The sequence below is a fragment of the Sebastes fasciatus genome, chromosome 9 (assembly GCF_043250625.1).
Source record: "Sebastes fasciatus isolate fSebFas1 chromosome 9, fSebFas1.pri, whole genome shotgun sequence".
Classification (NCBI taxonomy): domain Eukaryota; kingdom Metazoa; phylum Chordata; class Actinopteri; order Perciformes; family Sebastidae; genus Sebastes; species Sebastes fasciatus.
In genome coordinates this window covers 31,315,918-31,330,596 of record NC_133803.1, presented here as the reverse complement: position 1 = coordinate 31,330,596, position 14,679 = coordinate 31,315,918, and the positions used below count along the sequence as shown (strand labels likewise).

Here is a 14,679-nt window from a genome sequence, read left to right as displayed (position 1 = left end):
GTACTAAAACCCCATGAAGTAAAACAACTAAAATGTCAGATAACATAAATAAAATCACAGAAAAGCAATTCTAAAAAAGTGAGTTTTTAAAAGCAATTTAAAAATGTGACTTTGCAACCCTATATATATATATATATATATATATATATATACAAACACACACACACACACACACACCAAATTTCAATTAATAATAAGTATTATTGTGAGAAGAAAAAGGTTTTGTGTTTAGTTTTGAAATGATTACAAATAAAAAAAATTATCCAGTCTTTTCTTTTATTATTCCTGTATCTTTATTTTCATTTGTTATTTTTCTATTTTATTCATTTCATGATGATGTATGCACTGGAAAGAGCACTGATAGACCCTCTGTTTGTTTTTTGCATCTCTCCATCACATTTGTTGTTGTTTATGTAAAATCAACTTGCACTTTTTTTATATATGTAAACAAATGCAATTTAAAAATAAAAAAAAATCTACTTTATTTTTCTATCTTAATTGTTGTAAATCTAACCTTCAAATGATATAAAAAATCTAAAAGTACACTATGTAAAAAGAAAATTGAAAAAAAATGCAATAAGTCAAATATACAAAGAAATATTTAATCGAGAGAGTGAAGTAAACATTATAGGAAATAAGTTAGTTTTAAGTCACCAAAGTGTTTTATTTTAAAGTAATTTTACTGAAAGCTGCTCCACCACTTGCTCAGTAGATAAACGCTTTTAATTTGAAGGTCAGCTCTCTCAACCGGATGCACCTTGGCGGTTGTCACGGTAACCAGCGGCCTGTCAGTCAGAGTGGAAAGCCCCGGAGCTGGAGGGGAATTCCGGCGCCACGTGGCAAATACAACCCGCTGATTGGTGGAAGCAGGAACATAGCCCCGCCCACACTTAGGTACATTAATTATTCATTATTATTATTTATTATGAATATTTAATTGAATTCTGAGTAAATTCAGAGGTTTATCAGCAACTGATAAAATAATAAAAATGATATAATACATATATTAATATTGTGAAAATATTTATTGTGAATTAATTATAATAACCACAACATAATTTAAATATCTGAACCTGTATGCTTAAAAATTATACTTAAGTTAGATTTTTTATTTCAAAATGAATTACTGCTTTTCATTAAATTCAATTGAAGTTATGTTATGTGAAAGTTTTTTATAAATGTATAAAATCTGGTTTCAAACAAAACTACTGATTTTATTTATTTTTTACAGACTGAAGGTTTGACCGTACAGTGCCACCTATCAAAGGTATTTTGGGGTACTTTATTTGAGTTTTTCCATTTTATGCTACTTTACATTTCTACTTCTGTATTTTTACTTTTGATACTCATCACACTGAGTACTTGTGTAATTTTACCTCAGTAAAACATCTTGATGTTTCTTCCAGCGCTGGTCAAAGGTGAAAAAATAAAATAAAACAAATTTGTGAGAAAAAAAAAAAAGTGGATATTTTCTGAGATTAAATTGGCAAATTTACGAGAAAAAACTCACAAATTTATGAGAAAAAATATATATATTCTCTGAGATTATAAAGTCATAAATTTGTGAGAAAAAAACTCAAATTTACGAGAAAAAAACTCGGATATTCTCTGGGATTATAAAGTCGTAAATTTACAAGAAAAAACTCAAAGATTTCCTAGAAAATTATTCAAATTAAATTGATTATTCTTTTCAACATCTGTAACAAAACTTCAATCAATAATTAATAAAAACACTCAACATGTGACTTTTTTAAACTTTATTTTTGCTGTAACATTTTAACAAAAAGGCGTAAAAACACAGAATCCCAAAGAGCTGATAGACAGATCAAACATCACGTGACCCCCCGGCGTCCCAACTACCCACCCTGAGAGATGAAGCTCTAATCTAGTTAACAATGTCAACTGTGAGCTGCAGTTTGAAGCGTGGCAGCGAGGGGGCGCTATGACACTAAACAACACAGTTTCTCCTCTTTGATTTGTGCATCTGTTGACCAGTTCGACCAGTTCGGACACCAGTTATCGGACTGGTTTGCATAGTTACGTCGAGATGAAACTCTCAGAAAGTTCAGCATCAGATGAAAATATAAACAGAAAGAATTATCGCTCAGATAGAAGATCTCAGTAGAATACAGGACATTCAAAAAAAAAACAAAAAAAAACTATGTAATAACTTGACATTTTTCACTATTTTTCAGATTTTCTTTGATTATTAAGAAAATAATCAATAGATTACCTAAAAATATTTGTTAGTAGCAGCAGTTGTAACAATAAATCCACTTTTGCTTAGTTAAAAATGATGATGACTGAAGGCCAGTTGATTCTGTTCCCAGTCTGTAGTGTCGATTGTTTTTTCTGACATTTTATGGACTTAAATTATGAATCTTGATGATTATTGATAATGAAAATAATAACCGTTAGTCGCAGCTGTAGTGAAATTATAAATTCACAGATTCCAAAGTCATAAAAGACATACAACAACATATCAGGGCCATTATAGGTAAATAAATAATATTACGGAGCCGGGGGAGGGGGGAAATATTCAGAGAAAAACTCAGAAAAATAAATTACCACCTTTTTGTTTTTCCCTCACAAATTTATGACTTTATAATCTCAGAATATCTGAGTTTTTTTCTCATAAATTAGATTTTTTTCTTGTAAATTTGCCACTTTAATCTCAAATTTTTTTCTCATAAATTTGTTTTAAAATTAAGAAATTCGCAGTTTTTTCTCGAAATATTACCTCCTCCCCCCGCTCAATATTGTGTATTTATATATATATATATATATATATATATAAAATTAGTTTTTATTCCTACAATGGCCCTAATACTCCATCGTAAAAATTACTTCAAAATGATTGAAGATTAATTTTCTGTCAGTTTTTTTTAACCAATTATTACATATTTGTTTAATGAGATGGTGAGTGGGTTCCTCTCAGTATAATACAGGATGTTTTACATAGAGCACCATTAATTCAACTCTGGGAGGATCATCAGCCATCATGCTACATGTAAACATGTTTTTTGTGCGTTTACATACTCTGTAAAAAGTCTCCCACACTGACTGAGGACGAGTTTGTATTCATCAATCTTTCTTCTGATGCAGAACTTTGAGAGAATCATCGTGTTGACGGGTCTGTAACAAGTTTAATTGCATAGATTAGCATAAGCATTAGCTGCAATTGTGTCGTGACCTGAAATCTGAAAACACAAGTTTTTTGGTTTAATTTCAACTTTATATAACGACAAGAGCTAAAGGTCTCTGCTAGCAGAGGAAGCTAACAGTTAAAGGATCATTCCAGAGGTTTTTATGTTTTAACCAACTGGTATTTTATCTGTTTTTGATTTGTCAATTTTCTGTGCTCACATAATAATATAATAATGTCCTTTCTAAAGCGAGAGAAGATAAGATATTCAGAGAGAGAGAATTCTGATTTATTTTTTCTCACAAATTTACAACTTTATAATTTTTTTCTTTTGACTCATTATTATTATGTTTCTATTTTGTGATTCTCGTCTTTTCATGCACCATATTTCTTAATAAAAATATTAAACACAAAAAGGAGAGGCAGTTATACGTGTAGATTGAAGGATTTAAAGTACTTTAAACAACAAATAAACTTGATTAAACTGACTAATCATCTCTCTCTGCAGGTTGACTGTTATAGGAAGAAAGGAAGTCAATGTAAACTCTGAATTAAAACACACACAAAACACCAGAATGATCCTTTAATAAAGTAACTCTAAACTCCAAAAGGCAGTAACTATTAAAGCGTAAAGTCCTGAGGCACATGTGCACTGCATTATATAATAAAAAGAAGATAAATCTATAGAGACAAACATGTGGACTAAAGTTTGTGGACGCCTGATAACATTCTGCCCTTCCAGCCTTGTGATAATCCAACAATCGCTGGATAACTTCAGGTGTTTTACATTCAAACTACGTTTCAAGACGTCACAACACACTGGATATTTAACTACTGTGATAATCAGCTAATTGATTTTCATGATTTAAAGCAAAAATTATCCATTTCCAGCTGCTCAGATGTGAATATTTTCTGGTTTTCTATCACAGTAAACTAAATATTTTCATGTTTTGGACTTAAAAACATGATACTTGAAGCTGCAGCTGTAGTGAAATTGTAGATAATAAGTCTTCAGATGTCCAAAGAGATTCAGTTTACTGTCAGAAAAGACAAAGAAAATCAGGAAATATTCACATTTGAGAAGCTGGAAGCAGATACTAATCGTTTCAGCTCGAGTCCAAACACTGAAGTCTCTGATTGAGGGCGTCCACATACGTTTGGCCACACGGCGCGTTGCAGGTAAACTCATTAAGGCTTTTATATATCGAGATAAGTTGATATGTGTATAAAGCAGCATGGCGGCATTAAAGCTGTAAAACCGTAAGTTTCTGTGGTTTGTTTCAATTTCTCATTAGAAGAAGAAAAAGAAGAAGAAGAAGAAAAAGAAGAAGAAGAAGAAAAAGAAGAAGAAGGTAAACAGACGTGATGAAGAAGGAATGAACACACACAGAGATTCATTCACACTGCTGCTGTGCAAAAAACTGTAAACGCTGGACTCTGATTGGGTCCTGCTGAGGTGATGGAAGACAGACAGGGAGACCGACAGGGAGACCGACAGGTAGATAGGTAGATAAACGGGTAGACAGGTAGAGAGACAGGTAGATAGACAGGTAGAAAGTTAGAGAGACAGGTAACAGAGAGACAGGTGGATGAGGGGTGCCTCTATGTGAAGATGAGGCCGGCCTCGTTGTAAACCTGGAAGACCTTCTCGATGGCGTTGACGTACGCCGCCGTCCGCAGGTCCAGACCAAGATTATACTTGTTGGCTGTTCGCATGATTTGCTGCATGAGAGGGAGGAGGAGACAAACATCACAGTTTGATCTGATATGAGAGGAATCTCTCTGTTTCATTGTTTATTAAACTGAGTTTACTGTCTGTGAGGATGAGAGGAGATTCTACATATTTGATGTTAATCTGGAAAACAACATGTTAAATGTATTAAATTTAAACTGGACTCTGGTTGAAAGTGACACAGAAATGTTTCAGGTCTGACAGAGTAAAGATTTAAAGTGACTGATTCAGATGTGAGACTGACGGATACACAGCCTTAATGTTAAGAAGAGTGTGTGCGTGTGTGTGTGTGTGTGTGTGTGTGTGTGTGTATGTGTGTGTGTGTGTGTGTGTGTGTGTGTGTTACCCTGGCAGAGCGCTCCATGGTGAAAGCCAGACCTGAGTGAACAATGTCCTTCTCAGACGCTCCCTGCAACCAAAACACATGTTTACAACAAGAAAAAGAAGACATAGGAGTAGTAGAAGAAGAAAAAGATGCAGTAGTAGTAGTAGTAGAAGAAGACGTAGTAGTAGAATAAGAAGACGTAGTAGTAGTAGTAGAAGAAGATGTAGAAGAAGAAGACGAAGTAGTAGTATAAATATAAGTAGTAATAGTAGAAGAAGAAGAAGAAGACACAGTAGTAGTTGTAGTAGAAGAAGAAGACACAGTGGTAGTAGTAGTATAAGTAGTAGTAGTAGTAGTATTAGTATTAGTAGTAGTAGTAGTAGTAGTAGTATTAGTATTAGTAGTAGTAATAGTAGTAATAGTAGCAGTAGTAGTAGTAGTATTAGTAGAAGACGTAGTAGTAGAAGAAGAAGACGTAGTAGTAGTATAAATATAAGTAGTAATAGTAGAAGAAGAAGAAGAAGACAGTGGTAGTAGTAGTAGTAGTAGTATTAGTAGTAGTAGTAGTATTAGTATTAGTAGTAGTAGTAGTAGTAGTAGTAGTAGTAGTAGTATTAGTAGTAGTAGTAGTAGTAGTAGTAGTATTATTATTAGTAGTAGTAGTATTAGTATTAGTAGTAGTAGTAGTAGTAGTAGTAGTAGTAGTATTAGTAGTAGTAGTAGTAGTAGTAGTAGTAGTAGTATTAGTAGTAGTAGTAGTAGTATTAGCAGTAGTAGTAGTAGTAGTAGTAGTAGTAGTAGTAGTAGTAGTAGTATTAGTAGTAGTAGTAGTAGTAGTAGTATTAGCAGTAGTAGTAGTAGTAGTATTAGTATTATTAGTAGTAGTAGTAGTAGTAGTAGTAGTAGTAGTAGTAGTAGTAGTAGTAGTAGTAGTATTAGTAGTAGTAGTAGTAGTATTAGCAGTAGTAGTAGTAGTAGTAGTAGTATGTGTGTACTCACAGCGACCCTGGCCTGGAACTCAGAGGTGGGGACGATGGGGATGGCGCCGCCATGTTTCCCAAACTTCCTCTCTAGACTCTCCTGAACCGACACTAAAGAGAGAGATGATGAAGAGGAGGTGAGGAGGTGAGGAGGATGAAGAGGAGGGGAGGAGGATGAACTGAGCTGACACTTTGCTAAACTAGAAAGACAGAGTGAACTGTCCACTTCCTGTTTTATTGACTAACAATGCTCCACCATCTCCATGACGATGAGTCGATCCATTGATTGATTGATTGATTGATTGATTATGGGATGGACTGATGTTTCACTTACTGAGCAGGTGGTAGTTTGAGTCTCGCTCATACTTGAAGGTGAGTCGACCGTAACTGACGTGATTCAGATTCTTCAACCACTCAAAGTAGGAAACCGTCACACCGCCGGCGTTCAGGTACATGTCCTGACAGAGGAGACAGGAGACAAGGACACAGGGAGAGGAGACGAGGACACCAGGAGAGGAGACGAGGACACCAGGAGAGGAGACAAGGAGGGGAAACATGGAAACAAGGAGAAGAGAGGAAACAAGAAGAGGAGAGGAAACAAGGAGAGGACAAAAGGAGACCAATGAGAGCATGAAACAAGAAAATGAAACAAGGAGAGGAGATGAGAAGAGGAGAGAGAACAAGGAGAGGAAACAAGGAGAGGACAAAAGGAGAACAATGAGAGCATGAACAAGGAGAGGAAACAAGGAGAGGAGACAAGAAGAGGAGAGGGAACAAGGAGAGGAAACAAGAAGAGAGGGAAAAAGGAGAGGAAACAAGGAAAGGAGACAAGAAGAGGAGAGGAAACAAAAAGAAGAGAGGAAACGAGGAGAGGAAACGAGGAGAGGAAACGAGGAGGAAACAGAATAAAATAAAAGCGTTATAACAACTATACTAATGAAGTTAAAAACTGAATAAATCAGAGGTTCCGTTGACTTTTTATAACTTTTATCGACAGACGAAGAGTCCACTGACCGGGATCACCATGATGTTTCTCTCCAGGAAGATGCGGTCGGCTTCGGGCGTGGTCGGACCGTTCGCTCCCTCAGCGATGATCTGAAAGTACCACAGACACCAGGTCAGATTACTGAGGCATGACGGGAAAACGGTCGGTCGGTGTGTTTACAGTAACCAGGTTACAGTCAGATTTCTGCAGAAACTCAGCTACAGATGATTGATTATCGACTCGGTGTTACCTTGGCCTTGATCTTGTGTGCGTTGCTCTTGGTCAGCTGCTTCTCGCTAGCGGCGGGGATCAGGATGTCGCAGTCGGCCTCCAGGATGCTTCCTTCGTACGGCGTCGAGTTCGGGAAGCCGACGATGGTCCCGTGTTCCTGGAGTCAGAAAATAAAAAAATATTGTTAGTTCGAGAGAAAGATTGATTGAGTGCTTTATTAGTACTTCACATAAATCCCCAAAACAAGGTGAGAAACAAGTACAATTAAACGGCCAAATTATGTAGGATAACTAAACTTAGATTAAAACTTTGTTTGGTTTAAAAGGGACCTTCTGTATGAGACTTCACTGTAGTAACAACACTGTTAATCCAGCAGGTGGCGTGCTGGTCTTTTATATTTACTACTGCATGTTGATGTTTGATTTAGAGCTGCAATATTCAATTTGTGTTCCTATTTGTCACTTTATCATCAGTACTGACCAGTTTGTAGTCCTATTTGTTACTTTATCACTAGTACTGACCAGTTTGTAGTCCTATTTGTTACTTTATCACTAGAACTGACCAGTTTGTAGTCCTATTTGTTACTTTATCATCAGTACTGACCAGTTTGTAGTCCTATTTGTTACTTTATCACTAGTACTGACCAGTTTGTAGTCCTATTTGTCACTTTATCACTAGAACTGACCAGTTTGTAGTCCTATTTGTTACTTTATCACCATTACTGACCAGTTTGTAGTCCTATTTGTTACTTTATCACCATTACTGACCATTTTGTAGTCCTATTTGTTACTTTATCATCAGTACTGACCAGTTTGTAGTCCTATTTGTTACTTTATCATCAGTACTGACCAGTTTGTAGTCCTATTTGTTACTTTATCATCAGTACTGACCAGTTTGTAGTCCTATTTGTTACTTTATCACCATTACTGACCAGTTTGTAGTCCTATTTGTTACTTTATCATCAGTACTGACCAGTTTGTAGTCCTATTTGTTACTTTATCACTAGTACTGACCAGTTTGTAGTCCTATTTGTCACTTTATCACTAGAACTGACCAGTTTGTAGTCCTATTTGTTACTTTATCACTAGTACTGACCAGTTTGTAGTCCTATTTGTTACTTTATCACCAGTACTTACCAGTTTGTAGTCCTCCAGCTCTTTGGGGTCCATGCCGTTGGGGTTCCAGATGCTTCCGTCCATTTCTCCGATTCCGACGCACTTCGCCCCATTGCGATGAAGGTAACGCATGGAATGAAGACCCACGTTACCAAAACCCTGCAGACACAACAGAGGGCACATTAAACCCACAACATTTGTGTTTCTTATTTAAATAGCTCAACATCTGTTAGATGGATTGTGATGAAATGTGGTTCAGACATTCATGTCTTGTCAGTCTCAGGACGCTTCGCCGATATTGTACGACTGACAGTATGGCGGAATTAGCAAGCTAAGCTAGCCAAGTAGCCAGCCGTCCGACCAGCGGGCTGGTGGCCAACGGCAGCGCTGTAAAGATAAATTTAGGGCGTATAAATCTTTGGATGCCTATAGTTAACTATCCTTCAGTAAAGTCAGTCAAAAAGAGAGTCGTACAATATTGGAGAAGCGTTTCAGAGATGGAGAGAAAGGGTTGCAGCCAAACGGCTCACGGCCGCGGTTAGCAGAAGGCTAAATATTAGCAACATTTACTCTCCATCTCTGAAACGTTTCTCCGATATTGTAGCTCGCCAGAGCCTCGAATCACAGTTTGTCATCTCAAGTGTTTGTGATATCTGGATTCTGGCAGCCAACAACACAGCAAGATGACATTTAAGATGTGTAGCTTTGGCCCACTGCTAGTGTTAGCCTCCAGTCTTTCCTTTGTTTAGCCTCCAGTTAACACCGTGACCTCTTCATGACCAAAGCGTTTTTTCCTGAGGCCAGCATATGTTTTTAATGCTTTGCAATGGGATCATCGCAAATTCACGCTATGGTAAAAACGCCAGCAGCATGACGAAGCGCTGCACGTTTGGCGTTTTTTTTTCAGGTTGCTGAGAGTTGAAAAATGTTCAACTTTGGGTAAAACGCTGCGCTCGTCAATGTCACTTTTTACCCAGCCGTCCAATCACAGTGGAGGAGGGGCGGGACAAATAGCCTACCACAAAGACATGATCAAATGTGTTTATTATTATTATTAGTAGTAGTAATAGTAATAGTAGTAGTAGTTGTAGTAGTTGTAGTAGTAGTAGTAGTAGTAGTAGTATGTTGTGGTCTTATTATGTATGCTATGCTATTGATTTTACTTTGGAGTTTATGTTGTCCTGTCTGGAGCACTGGACCAAACAAATTTCCCTGTGTTGGATAATAAAGTTGATCTGAATCTGAACTAAAAGGTTGTACTTGCCAAGATGTTTCCTCATCCACAAAATCTCATGAACCCACATAGATCAGCAGGTCCGTCCTCTCTCCCTACGTGTTTCAGCCTTCCCTTCATCATGTGCTACCATGTTTACTTCCACGCATATTCCGTATCATAGCAACCAAAACGTCTCAGCTGAAAAAAACGCTGCGCTGCTTTCAAGCGCTCGCAGCTGAGCGTTTTCAGAAGAGAATAAACGCTTTGTTGGACACAGCCCTAAGTCTGTCTCTCAGTGGGTCAGACTGTCCACTCACTGGAAAACTACAAACCTCAAAGTATGAGTCTTGGGTAAAATCCTGAGGTCTCTATGTTGTGGGTCGCTCTCACTGTAATTTAACTGGAGGAAAACTTGCGGCCTCAGATGAGTCACTGATGACTCACCACTGAGGATTTTAGGGATGATGGGAGCACACGAGGACTACAGGGAGGAAAGAGCGATTCTGACTGCTTTGAAACCTACATTTACTGTTTACAGATATAGTTTCATCAGTAATGTCCTCAAACAGCTGCTCACTGTAGTTTTTAATCAAACAAACTGGAGGAATGCATTTGTAGGGGACTATTTTCAGCGGCGGATTAATCCACATGTGGTGCTCTAGTGAGTGTTAGTGGCAGCAGGACGGTGGATAAAATAAACTACAGTGTGTGTGTGTGTGTGTGTGTTCATGAGGATGAAGGAACAGTGAGGCTCATTGAAGTGAGTTTACATATTTTTTCATATTTTCAGACATTTTCACAACAATTTCTTGCACATTTTTCACTAATATTTTTCAAATATTTCCGGACATTTTATTTAATAGTTTGCACATGTTTTCAGACATTTCTCACCAATAATTTTGACTAGAATTTTTCACCAATATATTTCAAATATTTTACTAATATTCGTTGGTCATTTTCCACATATTTTCTGGATATATTTTACTTCTTTTTTCACATATCTTACTTGTGAAAAAAATAATTCTTAGTAAAATATGTGGAATATGTGTGAAATTTGTGTCAAATATCTGAAAACAATTGTGAAATAAGCCTGAGTAATATCCGAAAAATTTGATTTTGTTTTTTGAAAAATGTATATTGGATAATAAAAAAATTTAGACATTAGCAAAATGTAGACAATGTAGATATTGGAGGATAAAAATATAGATATTGAAGGATAAAAAAGGTAGATATTGGAGAATAAAAAATGTTAACATTGGATGACGTCAGGATGTTGCGACCAGCATTTTTCATTGTTTTCTGATGCGTTAAAGTTTTTTTTAAGAGGAGGGAGCGTACCTGGATGACGAAGGTCTTGTCGTGGAAGCCGGGACACATCCCCAGCTGGCTCATGTAGGCCGCCTCGTTGATGAAGTTCTCGATTCCGTGGAAAACTCCTCGGCCGGTGGCGGAGATCCTACCGTGGATTCCTCCCTGACTGATGGGCTTCCCGGTGACGCAGGCGTGAGCGTTGATGTCCTGCAGAGAAAATAGAAATAAAAACAACATCAGAGGTTGTAGCGCAGAAAAACCTCCAAAATATCTTATAATTCAATAACAGAAAAACGTCAGTGAATAAACACATTTTTACATGAATAACGGGACTCTTTAAAAAGAAGCTGCCACCCAAGTAGGAAATAGAAAGACCTTTACAATCTAATGCCAATTCAACAGAGTTGATAACTAATGATAACGTGTCTTATTGTAGATATTGTTAAATAAACCTTCTGGTCTTTGTTGCGTTGGTTTTTCCCATTAAACTGGCAACCAAACACAGGAAGTGAAAGGGCAGGGGAGGAAAACATAAACAACCAGCACCAAGAACGCTGCTGCACATCCTGTGTTACCACGGCAACGCCTCTCCTCTCAGTGTAAACGACCGGAGTTTTGTTTAGGCTGCAGAGATTTCAAGAGGTTTATTGGTACAAACAAAACTGTCTCTTATCGTAAAGCCTCAACGTGGCATCATAAACAGACACTAGGTGTGTTTCCATCCACCTGTTTTTAATACACATTTTCATTTTGTCGTTCCCTCGTCTTCACCTGGACGCTCCAAAACTTCGTCGTTGCCATCATCAACAAAACGTTTCATCTATTCTGCAAAGGTTCATGTACACAGCAGTGGTTCCAGATGTTTTTACTACATTCAAAGTGTTATTTTAACTCTGCGTTGCTGTTTTTACATTCAAACGAAGCTGACTGATTGATTTGAATGTATGCAAAGCTGCAACAACAGCTTCCTGTTTAATGTTCCCTCGGCTTGTTTTCACTCATGTCACCTGTATCACCTGAGATTTAGTCATTTTATTGTAAATTCCAGATCAACAGACTCACATTGTGGCCCACGGTGGTGGCAAAGGTGTCGGCAATCCAGGACATCTCCCTCTCCCCGGTGCTCATGTCGGGAGCAGGAACATCGATACCAGGTCCTGCAGAACCACCGAGACATCAACAACACAACCAACGGCTTATACTGTAAACACCTCAGTCAAGTATATAAATGTTTTAAAGGTAGTTAAATCTTTGAGTTTCTGTTGTTGATTACAACCATTGACAATTTTGTGTGATGGAACAAACGTTCTCAGCGGCGTTGTTTCCTTAGAAACACTCTTTACATCTAATTACATGAAAATATTCAAACAAATTCAGAATAAAAAGAATAAAACAGGGTACAAATCATAATTAAATGAAAGAAGAATGATTGAATCAGTAGAAGCTTCAGGTGACTTTAAAACCAGATGAAAAGATGAGTCATCACAGTAGATATTTATGGTTAATTTAAAGCCGTAGTGTTGGATGATGATGGAGGTGTTAAACCACTCAGCTGTAATCTAGTAATAAAATCTCCGGCCGATGTTAAGATGCTGTTTCACTTTTTGTTCGTCTGGTCGTCTGGATTCTTTGTGTGTAAACAAGTTAACGGAGATCTGCAGAACACATTTATTCATTTATTTATTTGCATCACAGACAGAAAGAAGCTGTACTATTTCTCATGTCATAAATCTAAAGCTTCTTTCACACATAGATCCCAGTAAATTACTGGGATAAACTTTCAGGCACCGCTAATGATTTTCACTATTTACACATGAGCTACGTTCAGGAACATTTCCGTGTTCTGCCTTTTCACACATGCCATGGTAATGCAGGAATAGATGGGGCGCGGGACAGTCCAGCAGATGGCGTATAATGCAACCGCCATAAAACTCAAGAAGGCCAGATGTACGTGTACATGGCGGAAGAAGTCTCTTAATATTTTCAGGATGATGGCAGGTGAGTAGCTGTTTTTGTACACTGTCAATGTTAATATTCACTAATAATTTTCTGATTTTTTTCACATTTTCCACTAACTTGGTCCACTATTTGTCTTCACATATTTTACTCATAATTTGCACATACTTTTCTGACATATTTCACTACTTTTTTCCACTATTTGTCTTCACATATTTTACTTATAATTTTCACATATTCTTTTCCACAATTTTGTTTCACATATTTTACTAATAATTTTCACATATTTATTTATTGTTGGTTATCAAATCACCTGTTTGCGAAAGCATTGGTATAAGTTGCGGATTCAAATACGTCTTCATCACAGTCTTGTGATTGGTTGATTCGCTCCATGTGAAATATTACAGCTTCCATTCACAACACATTTTCCGTGAATTGTTACGAGGTCTTGAGGTGGAAAGTGACGGTTGGAGATTTCCCTCAATACCGATCCCTGCATCCCAGCCTTTTTTCTTGTTATTTTATAAAAATCTAGAGCATTAGAAAACGTGAGTGGCAGTCCTGTTTTGGAGGTTGTTTACTCACCGATGAAGCCTTTCTTGGCGAGCTCGATGGTGAACCTCCTGGTGATTTTCTCCAGCTCGTTGTCCTGAAAACACAAAAACAACTCACGTAAGTTCTAATTCTTCCTAAAACACCATAAACTGTTTTTTTACATTTCTTTTTGTGTCCACATTAAATAAACAAGATACAACATGTTATTCAGGGAGCTTTAGAGGTGTTGGTGGGTGTATTTCCAGGCTAGCAGTTTCCCCCCGTTTCCAGTCTTTATGCTAAGCTTAGCTAATCACGTCCTCTAGCTCCGTGTTTAACACATCTGAACGTGTCTGTAAATTGAATCTGATTCCGGGAATTCCTCCATGTCAAAAGGTCAGAGGTCAGAGGTCAGCAGGCCTCAGAGAGCTGAAGACCGACGTGTTGTTGCAGCAGAGAAAATTTAGAAGAGCGAAGGTCGAGCAAACATTCAGCCAGAGAGAGAGAGAGAGAGAGAGAGAGAGAGAGAGAGAGAGAGAGAGAGAGAGAGAGAGAGAGAGAGAGAGAGAGAGAGAGAGAGAGAGAGAGAGAGAGAGAGAGAGAGAGAGAGAGAGAGAGAGAGAGAGAGAGAGAGAGAGAGAGAGAGAGAGAGAGAGAGAGAGAGAGAGAGAGAGAGAGAGAGAGTCATCGACTCATCATGAATCCAGCTGATGGCTCAGTGTTTCCTGTCAACACTGTTATCAGCAGCTAAAGGAACACACTGCTGTTATCTCCCTCCTCTCCACTGCTAACCGGCTAATGTTAGCATCATCAATAGCTTCTCTGGTTTAGAGCTGCGACTAACGATTCATCTGTGTTTGCTCTATAAAACAGCACAAAGCTGTGAGAAATGTGCATCCCAGAGTCCAAGAAGACGTCTTGTTTTGTTCCCAAATATATTAAATGTGTAAACCTCACACTGGAAAAACTTTAAAGAATTTAGCAGTTTTTTCTTTAAAAAAAGACTCAAACCGATTAATTGATTATCAAATTAGGTGCTGATTTATTGATTAGTCGATCAACAGAAAAAAACTGCAGAACTGATGACATTCCCATCAGCCCCAGCTGTACTGTGTGTTTACTGATAATTAGGAGATATTAGCATTCTAA

General features: G+C 37.5%; 1 protein-coding gene across 1 annotated transcript in view; it reads right to left on the bottom strand.

The window, feature by feature from the left end:
• Positions 1–3,713: 3,713 nt before the first annotated feature.
• Positions 3,714–14,679, bottom strand: part of LOC141774536 (glutamate dehydrogenase, mitochondrial-like) — a 20,246-nt gene continuing 9,280 nt past the window's right edge. Inside the window, exons 4-13 of the mRNA XM_074647276.1 lie at positions 13,582–13,645; positions 12,103–12,197; positions 11,068–11,247; positions 8,535–8,672; positions 7,418–7,555; positions 7,197–7,277; positions 6,517–6,640; positions 6,202–6,293; positions 5,224–5,286; positions 3,714–4,867 (exon numbers count right to left, since the gene is read on the bottom strand). Of these exons, the coding sequence (XP_074503377.1) occupies positions 4,748–4,867; positions 5,224–5,286; positions 6,202–6,293; positions 6,517–6,640; positions 7,197–7,277; positions 7,418–7,555; positions 8,535–8,672; positions 11,068–11,247; positions 12,103–12,197; positions 13,582–13,645 (1,095 nt within the window). The 3' untranslated portion in view covers positions 3,714–4,747. The remainder of the gene's footprint in view (positions 4,868–5,223; positions 5,287–6,201; positions 6,294–6,516; positions 6,641–7,196; positions 7,278–7,417; positions 7,556–8,534; positions 8,673–11,067; positions 11,248–12,102; positions 12,198–13,581; positions 13,646–14,679) is intronic.